At 36.5% G+C, this 17,194-nt stretch overlaps 1 protein-coding gene across 2 annotated transcripts; it reads left to right on the forward strand.

The window, feature by feature from the left end:
- Nucleotides 1–11,437: 11,437 nt before the first annotated feature.
- LOC149220241 (RNA-binding (RRM/RBD/RNP motifs) family protein) lies at nucleotides 11,438–16,512 on the forward strand. 2 transcript variants are annotated; one of them, XM_089384709.1, is made up of 7 exons: nucleotides 11,438–11,596; nucleotides 11,757–11,883; nucleotides 13,088–13,224; nucleotides 13,341–13,697; nucleotides 13,848–13,929; nucleotides 15,788–15,920; nucleotides 16,211–16,512. In XM_089384709.1, the coding sequence occupies exons 2-6, from the start codon at nucleotides 11,790–11,792 to the stop codon at nucleotides 15,910–15,912; spliced, it is 795 nt and encodes a 264-aa protein (XP_089240835.1). In that variant the 5' UTR covers nucleotides 11,438–11,596; nucleotides 11,757–11,789; the 3' UTR covers nucleotides 15,913–15,920; nucleotides 16,211–16,512. The 2 variants fall into 2 exon arrangements, with proteins under 2 accessions (XP_089240835.1, XP_089240836.1); XM_089384710.1 differs by having other exon boundaries at nucleotides 11,494–11,632.
- The last annotated feature ends 682 nt before the right edge of the window (nucleotides 16,513–17,194 follow it).

The following is a 17,194-nucleotide window of genomic DNA, read 5'->3' on the forward strand; positions in this document are numbered from 1 at the left end:
TCAGCATTGTTCTCTACTCTTTCTCTCTTAGGAGCCGAGGTGGACAACCAATCCTTTCCGGCTGCCTTTGTTCTTGTTTCTCCTGGTTGTAATCCCGCATTGTACCATATGTTTTCTTAATAGAATTAGTTTTTACCGAGAAAAAAATAAATAAATGAGGGGGATTCCCTCCTATAAGTCCTCTCCTCTATCTACTTCGAGTTATTGCTGCCATTTGACCACTGGATCCTTGGCTTTGACCTCGAAATCCATCAATAATCTGCATTAAATACATGTTAGACCACATGGCATCATAACTAACTCAACTCACTCTATAAGCATAAATATAATCAAAAAATCATACAATAAGCTAAGAGAATGATTGATTTGACTTGGTTAGGAGGTAAAATGAGCCCATATAATTACCCATTTATGAGGCTCATCAGTACTCTCTTAACCTATTCCTATATTTAATGGTACATAAATCCTATAAGAACATGGTTGCATGAAATTATTCACCAATAGCTTGATATTCCCTCAAATAATCAAACAACCCTTCACCTTGTCCTTTTTGTCCCTGATTTCCCACTAGTTGTTCTTCCCAATTGCCAACATTGTTTTTGTTCCCTTGATTTTTTGCTCTAAGTTGGGTGATACATTTAACCAACCATTTCTCCCCCCTTGCAGGGTCATTTAGAGTTTTCATAGCGCTCCCCCCAAATTGTTCGTTCCTATCCCCTACGTCTTCATGTTCATTTGATTTTGAGTGAAGATCATTATTTCCCTTTCTCTATTTCTAGTAGTTGGTGTATTCCTTGTCCTCTAGAGACATCAAGATAACTTGCACTCATAGGCTGACAAGAAAACTTGAATCTGACACCATTGTAAAATCCCCTCTTTCTATAAAGTCAATTCAACCAATATATCCAAAACATAATACCACCGCAAATAAATTCAACCAATATAACATATTTGTTTGTTAATACAACTGTAAAATCCCTTCTCACTAAAAAATAACTCAATCATCATACCACAAATGAAAACACCTCAACAAACAAACTCAACCAATATATTATGATTTCTTTTATTAATCTAACTTAGAATTACTAGTTGGAGAAGCCTTTTGAGTTACAAAAATAGAATTATGGAAGCCCATAAACAACCATGGTAATGACATGATTTGTTGGGAAAATAGGACATGATGACAATGTTGAAATGTATCTTTACACTTTTGTAAATTACTATATTTGACCATATTTGATGGTTGGTTCGATCCTCCCTTTTGATGCCACGACTCATTAAATGGCTCGAACTATCGAGAAAAAAAATGGCGTTTGATAGGGCAGCAAAAAATGGGGCTAAAACTACCTACAAAAAGATACCCATTTTTGGTTGTTGAGTAATAAATTGCAAATGTAATTGTAAATATGTAAGATTTGTAATTTAAGAGCTCAGTTCTGTTTTAGTATTTTACTACTAAGAACACTAAGGATGGTGTTCCCCTTAACGGGGTGGGGTTTTTAACACCCTTAGTATACTCCCACTAATTTTTGTATTGTAACTACACTCTGATTATAAATGATTATAAATTTATTTGAATGGCATAAAGAGTGGGACCACAAATCCATTATCTGAGGGGGAAAAGGAAGAAGAACATGAGTGGTGTTAGTTGGCATCATTGCTTAATCAAATCTTCAACTAGCAAGAAAAATCTTGATGAACGTTCCATGAAGAACATGAAGAGACACACAAGAAAAAGGATAAAAAGGCATTCGAACAACAAGAGGTGGTTGGATTTTTGTTGAATGAAAGAAATTCAAGGATAGAATGGGATTTTAAGGCAAAGATCCAAACTTGTGAGCATGATTTCTAGCTGACTTTGCTTGAAAAATCCCCTTGGATTGTGCAGCTAACTTAGGGGTGACTGTCGTAAGAAATACAAGTTGCAACTAGTTTATGGTGTTGGAAATAATACTGAGAGGGGGGGATGAATCAGTATTATCAAGTTCTTTTAATAAATCTTCCTTATTTATACTTTGAATTATTTTTGCATGTCAGTACCATAAAATAATGAGCATGAACAAGAAAAACAGAGTCACACCAAAGAACACCAGATATAAGGTGGAAACCCAATGTGGGTGAAAACCACCTGCTGCAATATGTCTCTATCTTCTTTCAAATTAGAAACTCCTTTTACAATGGTTTTGTACTGGTGCAGTCCTTTACCAGTACGCAGGCTGCAACCTGCGGAGAGCTACAACTCTCTCTCGTTTTCCAGTCTCTCCTGGAAGGGAGCTACAACCCCCTACTTCTTTTCTTTCAAGGACCACTTTTCATAAATTTTCAAACTGGATCCATAAACATCAAGAGATCATCAAGTACAAGTAAATCACCCAGTCAACTGCAGTAACCAGATCAATAGTAACAGTAAACTAAACCCAGAACACCTTATCAACAAAGAAAAGTCAGTTAAATAAATGCCTTAATACAGATCCGCAGTTTTCCTTTATCTGGCATGCGTTGCTACGCACTTCACCTTCTGCACCTCTGTGTATCCCCGCAGAGAGCCTTGAACTGCACTGCGTATCCACACACTGTTCCTTTAAATGCGCCACGTACCTTCACTGTACCCCCGCACCCACTGCTTCTATCGCGCCGCGTACTACTACTGTGGCCACGCACCCTCAGATGCTATCGCGCCACGTATCTACGCACCTGCGGCTTCTGTAGCGCCGCGTACTTTCACTGTGCCTCCACACCTGAACCTCTATCGCGCTGCGTACCCACGCACTGCGCCTTCTTCTGTTGTGCGTACCCTCGCACTTGCACCGTTAATTACCTGCGTACCTCTGATTAGGGCCAAATTGGTAGTCCACCAGTGTGCCACAGATAGTTAGATGCCCAGATCTGATCATGCGCCCGAGAGATCACACTTCATAGATTCACTTTCAACTTCACTTTTATATAGATCAAGCTTTTAAACCGATAACCCAATATTTCAGATCTTAAGATATTCAATTTGCAAAAGATACCTTAGTCAAGTGATCTCCTTCCCTATTTATAGTCAAGCCCTTATTCACACCATGGGACAAAACCATCAATAACCAATACAAGGGATCCAAATCGGGGCTAAATTAGATCCTATACCACAGGCCAAAACCATAGAATCAAGAACGGCAGGCTAAATACCACGGGCCAAACATAAGAAACCCCACGTGAGCGCGCTTCTCTGCCTTGAAGTGAGTGAACTGGGGTCCGCACCTCATGAACGGGTAACTTGCGGGTATGTACGCACTTTATCTATGATATTCCTGCGGGTCCGCAGCTTTTGTACGGTGTACCTGCGTACCTCTTATTTTCCAACATATTTTGAGAGCTTGAACAGAGCATTGCCACTTAAGAGAGTTGCCATCAAGTACAACACCTGTAACATAGAGCCATACCAGAATTATAATGCCAACAATCTCCCCCTTTGGACTTGATGGCAACCTCAAGATCTTCAACGTCATTCTCCCCCTTCGACATCAAGGGCAAAGGGTTATGCTCCCCCTAAGAACATGCTCCCCTTGACTATAAACCAGATCTGCAAAGAAGAACCATAATCCACCATAAATGACCATGAAAGAGATAGAGACATATTGCAGCAATATTCAGACCAGCATCCATGATCTCCTTCTGTACTTCCTCCATAATGCCAACAATGCATTATATGCTCCCCCTGAACCTATGCCATTCGATCTTCGACCAATCCGCAACCCAGCACATGTACGCATATACCCCAGATGAGCCTTGCGTACAACCAACCATCATAAGAGATTCAACAACAAGATGATGCATCAACAACCCCCAGCTTTTGCCTGAGGTATTCAAAGGTCTCCCTGGGCAATGGTTTGGTGAGTATATCAGCAACTTGTTCCTTAGAAGGAACATACTCCAACTTGACCTTTTGTTCAAGTACTTGTTCCCGAAGAAAATGATACTTGATCGGTATGTGCTTGGTCTTTGAATGCATGACTGGGTTCTTTGAAATGCTGATTGCACTTGTATTATCACATAAGATGGAGATGGGTGGTATACAAGTGATTTGAAAATCTTGCAAGGTCTGCATCATCCAAAGGAGTTGAGTGCAGCAAGATGCAGCAGCAACATATTCCGCTTCAGCTGTAGACAAGGCAATCGAACTCTGTTTCTTGCTAAACCAAGATACTAATCTGGAACCCATAAAGAATGCACCACCACTTGTGCTCTCCCTGTCATCCACGCTTCCGGCCCAATCTGCATTTGTATAAGCATGAAGTGTGAGATCTGTATCTCTAGGATACCATAAGCCATAGTTTTGAGTTCCTTGAAGATATTTGAAGATTCTCTTTACTGCCTGAAGATGAGTTTCCTTTGGATTTGCCTGAAATCTTCCAACTATTCCTACTGCATGCATTATGTCTGGTCGGGTACCTGTCAAATAAAGTAGACTTCCAATCATAGATCTGTAGGTTGGTTGATGCACTGCTGCTGATTCATCATTTGCATTGAGGCTACATCCTGTGACCATGGGTGTACATACTGGTTTTGCATCTTCCATGCCATATTTCTTCAAAATCTGCTTGAGATACTTGGTTTGAGACAAAAGGATCCCTCCTTCTTTTTGTTGGATTTGTAAACCAAGAAAATATGTCAGTTCTCCCAGCAAGGACATTTCGAATTCTTTCTGCATTACCAAGGCAAAGCTTTGACTCATAGCTTCTTCATTGCTGCCAAAAATAATGTCATCTACATACACAACAAGTATTAGCAATTTGTCGTTTTCAACTTTTATATAAAGATTGCTATCTGCTGATCCTTTTGAAAAACCTTGTTGATGAAGATATTTGTCCAAACGATAGTACCAAGCCCTTGGAGCTTGTTTGAGACCATAGAGAGCCTTTTTCAATCTGCATACAAGATTTGGATCATTTCCAAGAATGAAACCATCTGGTTGCTCAATGTATACTTCTTCTTCCAAGTCTCCATTCAGAAAGGCTGATTTCACGTCCATTTGAAATACTTTGAAGTTTTGAAAGCTTGAGAGAGCAAGGAACATTTGGATGGCCTCAAGTCTTGCAACAGGAGCAAAAGTTTCTTCAAAATCTATTCCTTCTTGCTGTGCATACCCTTTACAAACAAGTCTGGCCTTGTTTCTAATTACTTCTCCATTTTCATTCAATTTATTTTTGAAGACCCATTTTGTCCCTATAACATTCTTATCCTTTGGTCTAGGAACTAACTCCCAAGTGTTGTTCTTTTCGATCTGCTCAAGTTCTTCATCCATTGCTTTGACCCAACATTCATCTTTGCATGCCTCTTTCACATTTTGTGGTTCAGTGGAAGAGAGTAATGCCAAATAGCTTGAAGCTTCTGCAATTGTTCTTCTTGTTTGTACACCTGCTTCTTTCTGCCCCAAAATCTGAGATTCTGGATGATTCTTCTGAACATATCTGGATGGAGTCTTCTCTTCTATCCTTATCTGCTCCTCTAGTTCTTCTTGAGGTTCTTCTTCTTCATCATTCTGTCTTTGAGGGTAGTCTTCATCTTCTTCGATATCTTCATGATTTACTTGCCTAGGAATGTATCCCTTCTCATCAACCACTACATCAACGCTGTCAACAATTCTTCCAAGTCTTTTATTGTAGCACTTGTATGCTTTGCTGTGTGGAGAATAACCCAGAAGAATGCCTTCATCTGCTCTAGGTTCAAGTTTGCCAAGTTGCTCATCAGTATTCTTAATATAACATTTGCTCCCAAAGATTTTGAAGTGCTTTACTGAAGGAGTCTCACCATACCAGAGCTCATGAGGGGTTTGAGTGATGTTCACCCGGACATTTGTTTTGTTGAGAATAACAACCGCAGCATATGCAGCTTCACCCCAGAAAGTTGCAGGAGTTCCAGACTCATCAAGCATAGCACGAGCCATTTGTTGGACTGTTCTGTTCATTCTTTCCACCACTCCATTTTGCTGAGGAGTTCTAGCTGTAGAGAATTCTCTTCTTATCCCATGTTCTTCACAGAAATCGAAAAATTCATTTGAGGTAAACTCCCCACCTCTGTCGGATCTGAGGCACTTAATTTTGTATCCTGACTCATTTTCAACCAAGGCTTTAAAGGATTTGAATTTTTCGAATGCTTCATCTTTGTGCTTCATAAGTCCTAACCAGACAAACCTGGAGAAATCGTCAATGAATAATATCAAGTATTCTTCTCCTCGATGTGTCCTTTTCCTGAATGGACCACATACATCTGTATGTACTAGCTCAAGAGGCATTCTAGCTGATCCTTCCTTCTCCGGAAAGTTAGTTCTGGTTTGCTTTCCAAACTGACATGATTTGCATATGGTGTTGTCTGGAATTTTGATATCTGGAAGACCGCGAACTGCCTGATATTTGCATGCTTTCCTTATTTGTGAAAAGCTTAGATGCCCCAACCTCCGGTGCCATAACCAGTGTTCAACATCCTTGCTTAGATAGCATTGTTGTTGTCCTTCTTCAAATATGTATAGATTATTTGGAGTTCTTTCACCTTTGATCACTGTTTTACCTGTATCAAGATCACGAACAAGACATCCATTTGATCTAAATATCACCTCGGTTCCTTGATCACACATCTGGCTGACACTCAGAAGATTATGCTTCAATCCATCAACATACAAAACATTTCTAGCTTTGACTTTTTCTTTTAACTGAGCAGTGCCTTTTCCTTTTATAGCTGCAGGAGTATCATTTCCAAAAGAAACTTTCTTTCCCTTTTCTAAAGCAGAATATGATTCAAGTTTTTCTTTATCACCTGTCATATGCTTCGAACATCCACTGTCAATGTACCATAGATTTTCCTGCCCCTCTGCATAAAATGCTATCCCACATCTTTTTGTTTGTGGTTCCTTTATTCTCCATGTTTTGGTGCTTGAGGCTTGTTCCTTTGTCTGCTGAAACCTACTCCTGCATTCAGAATCTTCATGACCAAAGTTATTGCAAATAGAACATTCAACTTCATTTTCAAGAGCCGAAAAGTTGTTATAGGTCCTTTTTGTAATCCCGGTCATACTTCTTTGTTTTTGAGCTTCTCTAGTCATGATTGTTTCCATGAAATTCATGGAATTTTATATTTCTTCTTTAACGAATTTACACATTTCTTCCTTATTTCCATCCATCTTCTTATCTATATTCTTTTCCATTTCGTCCATCTTATTCCCATTTGCTTTTTAATGACTCATTTCATTAAATTGGTTCTTTAATTGGGAGAGCCTACATTCCAAGTCTTCATTTTCTTTCGATTTTGCCTTTGAGCTTTTATGAGGAGTAGTATTTCTTATAGAATCCTTTGTCATACGAGAATATAATAATAATACTCCTCTTTATCACAATTTTTAGTTACCCAAGAATGGATATTCCAATAAAAAATTACGTCAATTGTAAGTTACATACCTTTAAAACTTTAATTTGGAGATAATCCAAATGGTTAAACTTTGTCTTGATATATCTTTGAAGTTTGTGCCTTTTTACCTTCTTGAGTTTAAAATTTTGGCATGTAGCACCCTAATATGATTTCTTAAGCTCCTAAAAATCTCATAGTGGAAAAATGTTAGAGCAAAGGCCAAAATGACTTGTTTAAGACTAATTTCAAGATTTTTCAAAAACCCTAACTTCCACAAGACATATCTCATAAAATATAATGAGCCCAAATCTAAAAATGTATCCACATGCAATTCACTATGTCTCCCTAACATTCTGAAAATTTTAGAATCTAAAACTTTATTGAAAAAGATTTATAGTGAAATTCCAAGATGGCTATTTTGAAACTAATTTTAGGATTTGTGACAAACCCTATCTTACATAGAGTATATATTTGAACTCATAATGAAAACAAATATAAAATGTTGATCACTTGTATTATGATATTTCTCTTTAGCCTCCACAAAATTTCACATATGAAAATTCCCCAACAAAATGTTAATTGGAAATAAAAATATAACTTATTTGAGACTAATTTAAAGAATAGTCACAAACCCTAACTTCCTTAGGTTATATCTCCAAAAGTACAGTGAATTAAAATTTGAAATTTTGAGCACGTGTACTTCGCTATTTCTCCTCAGTCTCCTCAAAATTTCGTTGTTATGAAGCTATAATGAAAAAGCCACAATATCTTGATTGAAGGAGCAAAACTATAGGATCGTAAGCTCTAACACCAAATGTAATGATGCAAGTGCCTTAAAAATGATACAAATTAATGAATACAATCCACTTTGAGGGGGGCATATCTTTTTACAATGAATCCAACACAAAAGATAAGATGAGATGATCCTAAGATTCTCTTTCTCGATATATATATATATATATATATATATATATATATATATATATATATATATATATATATATATATATATATATATATATGGTAAGGGTATATTGAAAGGTTCTAGTTGACCTACTATTATAACACTAAAAATGTAATAACTCAATATTTAGGACTTAATAAGGAGTTTTATGCTTAATATGGTCATCTACAATTTCTTAGGCTTGTTGTAATTGACCCATGCCTCTCATTTGCTGGTGAGAGGAATTTCTCAACTATAATCCCAACTCAATATCTGTGGGGAGGAGAAACTTCAACTAACTCAATCTCTTCATTTAATAATTTGGGTGAGAGGGAAAAATGTGTGGGATATTTTCAAATTCAAATATCAACAAAATGGTTTTAACATTGGTGACTTGGGATTATTTATAGGGGGACCTCCCAAAATTTCCCTCATTATTCCCCACTCATGGTATCATGGTCCATATAGGCCCTTATCCCTCAATAAGTTGTTTGACATCTTCATTAATTAAAATAAAATAGATATACATTGCATTGATTTATCCAGTTCAACTTAGCATGTTAATGATATGTTCAGATTGAAAATAACACAATGATAGACATAATTACTTACAAGTTGTTAGGGTATCAAATGAGGACATTACAAAATACCTATGGGTTATTTTGAATTGATGATAAGTTATTATGGTTGACTTCATGGTTTGAGTTAATTTCCAATTTATTCAAATCTTAACATTATATTTATGGTTTCATCAATAATGGAATGATTTCACCATGTTGCAAAAATCAACATTATCATGCTTTCACATGGTAATTAGTTAATAATACAACAATGAGTTCATTGCCATGGGAAATTAATGTGAATTTGAGTGATTAAACAAGTACATCATATCCTTAAAGTGTACAGAGGAGAGTGGGAACATTACATGAGAATTGCAGGATATAATGTTCTTCTATAAGCTAGTGCTTGAATATGCTCATTGAAGATGAGAGCCCTTTCAATTCATTCATAATTTTTTGCCCATGGCAAGTATTTTATAGCTAAAACCCTCAATAATACATTGGTTGTATATCGAATGTTTGTAGAAATATAGCTCACAGAGTGTTTGACGTAATGCTTATCCACTTGTAAAATACATGACAAATGTTTAATGGAGAGATTATTTGGCAAGTGTTTGAAGAAAGCTTTATTCAACAATATTTTAATGTAGACCCCAATACAAAGGCCATATTTGAGATCACGGTTAAGTCCTTTTCTAGGAAAAGCATATGCTTCCAGCTATATTATGCCATTTATGTGGTGGGTTTAAAGTAGAAATATGAATATTTCAAAGGGTTTCTTATTGCCTACATCTCCTTTAGTGGGTTAAACAACTAGAGGTTATGTTTTGGTATGCATTTACATGGAGTGGTGGAAAAGGTGGCTTGTTATTCTCAAAACCTCTTTCTTTGAAGGATGCAATTCCAAACAAATAATCTAATTCGTCTACTTTTAAGCTTCCCATATCTCTCATATATACTGTGGAGAAATCTAAAGAGGTGCCCAAATTGGAGGCCTCAAAGCTAGCAATTATAGGTTTGCTTTCCTTTTACCAAACTTCAATGGTAATTTACAAAGTTAATGGTTTATGGACTTCTAATTCAAATTTGTACAAATAAAATTTTCCAACACATATGAAGCTTTGTGAGGTTTATCTCTACTCAAAGGGTTTCTTTATTCTCAAATTTGAAAGTACATTTGTGAGGTTTATCTCTACTCAAAGGGTTTCTTTATTCTCAAATTTGAAAGTACATTTGATTATCAAAGAACTTTAAAGGAGGGCTCTTGATCTCAATCCTTCCACTATATCCATAATAAAGGTGCTAGTATGGTTTTAATTCCGAAGTGCGGCCTTCCATTTGGCATTTTAAAGTCTACATGAATATTAGTGAATCTTTGTGGAATTACACCAAAACAAGTATAGATTGGATTAAACTAAGTCTTTTCACATATTCCAAAATAAGTGTTTAGATTGACATTGATAAGAGACTACTAGGTAAGAAGATATTATAGTAAGGCAATTCTTAATGATTCAAACTTTGAATTATGAAAATATGACGTTTCAATGTCGATTTTGTTAATAAGTAGGGCATCTCGAGGTTTCTTGTCCTCATACACAAACTCCTCTTCAACATAGAACAAAGAACATAAACTTATATTGGAAAGATGGAAAGAATGTGAACCATTGGGTTTGGTGAATGCAAAAGATCAAAATGACATAATGCAAAACCCTACAGTTTTAGAGATGGAAAACATTATTTGCCCACAAGTGGTGATGAGGGATGATGACATGAATCCCTTGCAAACGGTAGTTACAAGTTAAGCCCTTCTGCGAGGGATGAAGAGAATACATGAATATGAAAATTCTATCTTTATAAGGAATTGACACAACTTTCTAATATTAGATAGTCATTTTCTTCTTCAAATCCAAAACCTTCCAATTTCTCATTTATATTTAGCTTCATTAGAACCTTTTATGGAATATTATTAGAGGGTTAAAAAAAAAAAAAAAAAAAAAAAAAACAGATGACTATTTTTCATCGAGGCAATCACAAATTATTCATTAATTTACAATATTATCAAGATAATAACAAAATGTTCATTAATGTACAATATTATCATATATAATATAGGAAGTAAAGAAAATATTCTTCATGCTCTTATAAAATAAAAAAATATAACCTATAACCACACTTGTTAATTTGAAAGGGGCCTCCCAAAAATTTCTCTTATATGGTTTCTATCGAAAAACTTTGCTTAAAAATTATATTATAACCATTTTTTTGGTTTATAACTATGATATAGAATATAACATCCCATAAAATCAACCACAACAAGGTAAATAATTTTCTACTAAAATTTGAATTCTATTAAACAAAAATAACATATTAACATCCATTTTATACCACCAACTGCTAAAAAAAAATAATAATACAAAACTGCACTTTACTTTCACTAACCAAAATACACATTAAAACTTAGCATTGTTTCTCACTTGGACTCAAATGTATACTCCCATAAATCAAATGAATACTCACATTTGAATTTTACGGGGATAATCACTCGGGGTGGTTAGTATGACCTGAGGGTTAACGTGTGGTATTAAATATTAGTGGAGGAGGCGTGTTCTGATCATTTTTCTTTTGGATGTGGAAGCAGCAGACTATTACGAGAAGCGGGGTTTAGGGTTTTAGGCGCCCACGGTACCTTCATTCGGGACCGCAAAGTAGATATGTAAGCCATCCACCCCTTCGTCTTCCCATACTCTATGTAATGCTTTCGATCCTATAATTAGTTTTCCATTCTTCTTTAAAAAACCCAAAATTGCCAGTGCGTTGGATTTGTTTGTAGTTTCTCTGAGTAATTTTGCTAGCTTTTTCCGTGTGCGTTGCAGTTAGTTTTCGAGTGCTCAGCGCTAAAGTAAACAATGGCAGATACCTACTGGAACAGATTCGCAGCTGAGAGGGACGGCCGCTCTGCGGCTCTTGCCTCTGCGGCTAAGCGCCCCCGCAATGAATACGGTATGTTTCGACGCTTTCGTTTAGGAGATTTTGTAGCAGGGTGTAAACATGTAGGGTTTGGGTTTAAGCTTATTTTCCAGGGTTTGCAGGGGTGTTTTCTTCGTGGATGTCGCCTAGGGCATGCGCTCGGTGGTGGTATGGCATGAATGCTATGTGGCCAGGGACTATACTGCTGGCCTGTTGCGAGTAATTTCTTTTAGGGTCTGTTTATTTTAAGCTATTGGTCCTATGAAGTTTTGATATCTCTAATTTCCTTATGCGGACTTTTTAAGCGTGTATTTAGAAAAGTTTTTGCGTTATTTCAGCGGATCTTTATAATAAATACCGTTATTTTTTATTATTATCTACTGTAGTGTTGTATGGATTTGTTGGATTGACATAAGTGAGATACGTTTAGAGGGCCTATTGGCGTTTTGGTTTTCTTTGTCTGTATCAGTGCATTGAATCTAGTCTGTCCTGGATCGGGTGCCTTGAGAAAGGACTCTATAAGGGTGCCTTGAGAAAGGACTCTTATCAGGTCATCCAATCATGAGTTTCTCATACTTCAGGATGCATATCCTTTGATCCTACAAATTGCTAAATTGATTTTTCACTGTGGCCGGGATCTTGGGTGCATTTCAGGATGATTCTATGATTCCATTTGATATTCTGTTTTACCTGGGATCAAGGCTTTTCCCTCCCCAAGACATGCTCTGATATCTACGATGTTTTTTGGCCCATAAAAGCTTAATTATGTCGGGTGCATGACGTTTACTGCTCTGCGTCCTCGCGACTGTGGTTTCGGTGCTTGTAACTGTTCACTTGAATTCTGGGTGGTTGTTTATGCACGCTGTCTATACAACAGTGCCCATTGGTTTACATTTCTCCATAGTTGCAAATTGCTGAATTTAAGGTTTCCCAAACCTATTTTGTGCCGATCGGGTTAGCTTCTAGTGCTTGTATAGCAGGCTTATTTCTATATGCATTTGTTGGTCTTAAGGCGAGTCAAGCTAGATTGAAGTAAAAATACGCCCTTATACAATTGGCATTGTTTCACCCAATCTCAAACATTAGTTCTATTATTGAGTTATTGATGAACTTGCAAGCTACTGAAATTTGATATCAACATTATTTGATACTTTGCCATCCAAGAAATTGATATGCGCAACCCGTGAGAAAAATCCATGCATTAATTTTGTTTAACGAGTTCATTTGAATGCAACAGATCTTTTGACATCTGGAAGCCGTGATGGACCTGGTTATCTTCCCCGAGAAGACCCCCGACTTGATGATAGAAGTCGGCGCTTATTGAGGGAAACGGATCCCCTTGGACCTGCTTATGATCGCTACGTTCGAAATGGGGTAACGGCCTAGATTCCTGTACATGTATTTGTAAACTTGATGTATTTCGTTATAAATAATGATGTTTAAGATACGCAAATAAAATTTTACTGACCAAGCAACCATTTCTTCCACAGCTTTCTTCATATGGTTCAAGTGGATTAAATGCAGGAGACCTTGGTGGTCTAGGAACGGGGCTTGGCAGATCGGTTGGTAGTGGCTTAGCTGGTTCAGCCTTGGATGATCAGATTTTAATGGGACGTAGAGTGAGTGTGGATGCGGGCCTTGGGGGAAAAGGCCAAGGGCTGGGTTACAAGGATAGCCAGCTTAGAGATCCCTTGAGGAGGTCCGATGATCATCTACCACCAGATGCGTCCAACACCCTCTTTGTTGAGGGCCTCCCACCTAAGTGCACTCGCAGAGAAGCAGCTCACATATTCCGCCCTTTTGTTGGTTTCAAGGAAGTTAGGCTTGTAAACAAGGAGGCCAGAAATGTAAGTATGCAAATTATCTATTTATTTAATAATAAGTTTTATTCCTATTTATATCAATAGTGCAATATAGAGACAATGCATAGTTAAAGTAACTACAACATATTGCCTAATCTGAATAGTGTCACTGTTATTTGTTTGTTATAATTACAGCCTGGAGGAGAGCCTCTTGTTCTATGTTTTGTGGACTTTGCTAATCCAAACTGTGCGGCAACTGCAATGGAAGCTCTCCAAGGTGTGCTGAGGTTTTTTTTTTTTTTTTGGTTTATTTATAACACGAGGGGATTTGCTTTATGCTCCGGCTTGCCCCACTCATATTCATATGGAAAGAAAATCCTAGCGCACTCATATTCATTGTTAAGTTGTTACTCGAGAATTATTATTAAAACTATTTGCCTGGTCTGTTTAAGGATACGTGTATTTTCATATCATGTTTTACTTTTCTTTTCAAAATCAATGTTTCTGAGCTAAATGCTGTTTCTTCATGTGATCCACGATCTAGAGGTTCCCCTATCTGTTACGAGTCCTCAAATTTCATGGTTCTTTAATACTATTGGCTGTTAGACTTGCAACAGTCAAAGTAATCTCTTGGTTTAGGTGCGTACTCCCTGTTTTAACTTTTTTGATTTTTTGGCTGGAATCTGGTAATATAATTTTAGGTGAGATAGTAATTTATTGCTGTTTAAATTGTATTTTTGAAATTCTTGGTGAGATAACAATTTTTTTGCTAATTAAATTGCACTTTTGAATGTATAAATGGATTTAGCCCAAAAATTAGTGTTACATGGGAACACTCCCCCAGGGTGGGGTGCAAGCACATCACCCTTCCCATGAACCTGGGATGGGGGATGTGTGGGAAATGTTTTTAAATTTTTGATTTTTTGGCTGGAATCTGGTAATATAATTTTCGGTGAGATAGTAATTTATTGATGCTTAAATTGCATTTTTGAAATTCTTGGTGAGATAACAATATTTTTGCTATTTAAAATTGCACTTTTGAATGTATAAATGGATTTAGCTCAGAAACTAGTGTTCTATGGGAACACTCCCTCAAGGTGGGGTGCATGCATATCATGCTTCCCATGAACCTGGGATGGGGGGATGTGTGGGAAATGTTTCCCCAGGTTTCTCTTTTGGGGAGATGTGGGGAGACCCATGGGGGTGTGACACTTTTCACCAAACGGGGTGCTTCTGGGCGCCTTGAAGCACCCCTTTTGAGGGGTGCTCAAAAGCACCCCTTTTGAGGGGTGCTCAAAAGTACCCCTTTTGAAGGGCGACACATCCTCTGTCAATTTTGTCCAATAACCCTTAAAATTTTGAATAATTTTTAAAAACCTAAACTAATTTGCAATCCCGAACTCACTTGTTCAACTTACCAAGCCTACCTTTGCTTGGCTAACTATCTAACTCACTTGTTCAACTTACCAAGCCTACCTTTGCTTGGCTAACTATCTAACTTACCAATTAAATGTTGCCTGTTCTCTCGCAGTGCTCCTTTAATGCTTGTTGCCCATTTTTAATATTCAGTTTGGACTGTTGAGTAATGACTCTAGATATTGATGACATCAGTGTTTACTATCTTAGTACTAATTATATTCCAGAATGATGAATTCAAATTTTAAATCAATTTAGAATCAAGAATGATGAATATGAATTAATGTATTTCATTATTGAATCTTGTGGAGTATGATGTATGATGTATGTGTCAATATGGATCAGTGTATTTTATTATTTAATTCAATTATGTATGGATCAATGTATTCATGCTTTCTTTATTGAATGTGGATTGTGGATATATATATAAACAATTAGATACCCGTCCCCTGTACCCCCTAAATTTCCCATGTTTCCCCCTGTGCATCTTCCCGCACCCATATCCCCCCGTCCTAGGGTTTCAGAAATATAGAACAGTTAGATTGTGCTCTTGTTTTAACGTGCCAGGCAATTATTTTTCTTCCTGAAGATGTAATTATAGTGTTTTTATTTAATATGTCACTGGCGGTAGTCAGTGACTCATTTGGTCTTTAAAATGTTTTTGAATGGTATACCCATGATCAAAGTTGAGCTGTGTCTAATCCGAATTTTGTTTTCAGGCTATAAGTTTGATGAGAATGAGAGAGACTCACCTAGTCTGAAGTTGCAATTTGCACGTTATCCTGGTCCAAGGGGCGGTGGTTCATCCTTTGGTCGTGACCGCGATGACTATCGTCGACGTTAATTTAACAGGTAAGATTTAATTTGAAAGCCATAGCTTAGAATACTCTTTTATTTATAATCAGACTTTTTAGAGGTAAGCGTTATGTTTTTTCTCAATTAAATCATCAAAATTATAGTTCTGGCAAGCACTGTAGTTTAATTGACACGAAGATGAGCTAGCTAGTTTTTTTTTGGTTGTTTTGTTGTTTCCTTATTTATATGATTTCACTATGCTAATTCAACTTGTAAATCTGTTGTATAAAGTTCAGAGTTATTATTTTATATATCTATTAATTTTTTTCTGAAATGTGCTACTGCAGATGGTTTCGGTTGTTGGCTATTAGAACAATTTTGAAGGTGCAAGTATTGGATTGATAATATATATGGATAATACACATCCTAGTCTTACATGGAAACGTCTTTGGTTTAGATAAATGGCATTGACCATTGTATTGCAGATGAGATTTTGGAGTTTAGGGTTGTTTTTATGCTTTGAGAACTAGCTGCAGGAACTTTTGTGTAACAATGGCAGTTGTAATAGACTTGTTTGTGGTATACTCAGCTTTCGTGCGTCCATCTAGTATTGACATATTTTGTTAAATCTAGATCAATTTGTTACTCACTCGTTTTTTTGGTTAAAGAATAAGTCGTATAGATGAGAAGTCTTTTGAACACAAACCTGATAGCCTAGAATAATTCTTGTTAATTAATGATCAATTTGTTGTGTAGGGCTGTATCTTTATTAATCATTTTTTTTGTGAAGAGTTATTAGATAATGTAAAACCTGTCCTAATGAAGCGGACTTCCTTTCAGGAATGCATGGTAGTGATAATTTTCCATATCACTTAACAAAAGTAAAGCTTAACATAGTTGACAATTCTGCAAAAGTCGTTCAAAGACATTACCAAAATGACCACAACAAAATATTACCACGTTCAGGAGCCCATAATTTCGCTAATTGTCTTTGGTAAAATATTACCACGTTCAGGAGCCCATAATTTCGCTAATCGTCTTTGGTCAAAAAAAGGGTGTTGAAAGTTTGACTTCTCGAGCAATTCTACAGAGGTGACTGCATTTTCTTCCAGTTTACCATGGGCATGTGCTATTTCGTCAAGAAATCAATTTCTATTCAAAAAAACCTGTGTTCAATAAACGTGTTTTAGTAATGTAAGGATTTAATTGTGGCAGATATTCTACAATGGTTTTAGTAATCTCAAACTATATATTGAGATTTATCTTATGTTTTTTTATGTTTTTTTAATTAAATTAATTAATTATAATAATAATGTTAATTATGTTCTTAT

The sequence above is a fragment of the Pinus tabuliformis genome, chromosome Q, assembly GCF_031772625.1.
Source record: "Pinus tabuliformis cultivar Carrire ecotype Pingquan chromosome Q, CPIR1, whole genome shotgun sequence".
NCBI lineage: Eukaryota > Viridiplantae > Streptophyta > Pinopsida > Pinales > Pinaceae > Pinus > Pinus tabuliformis.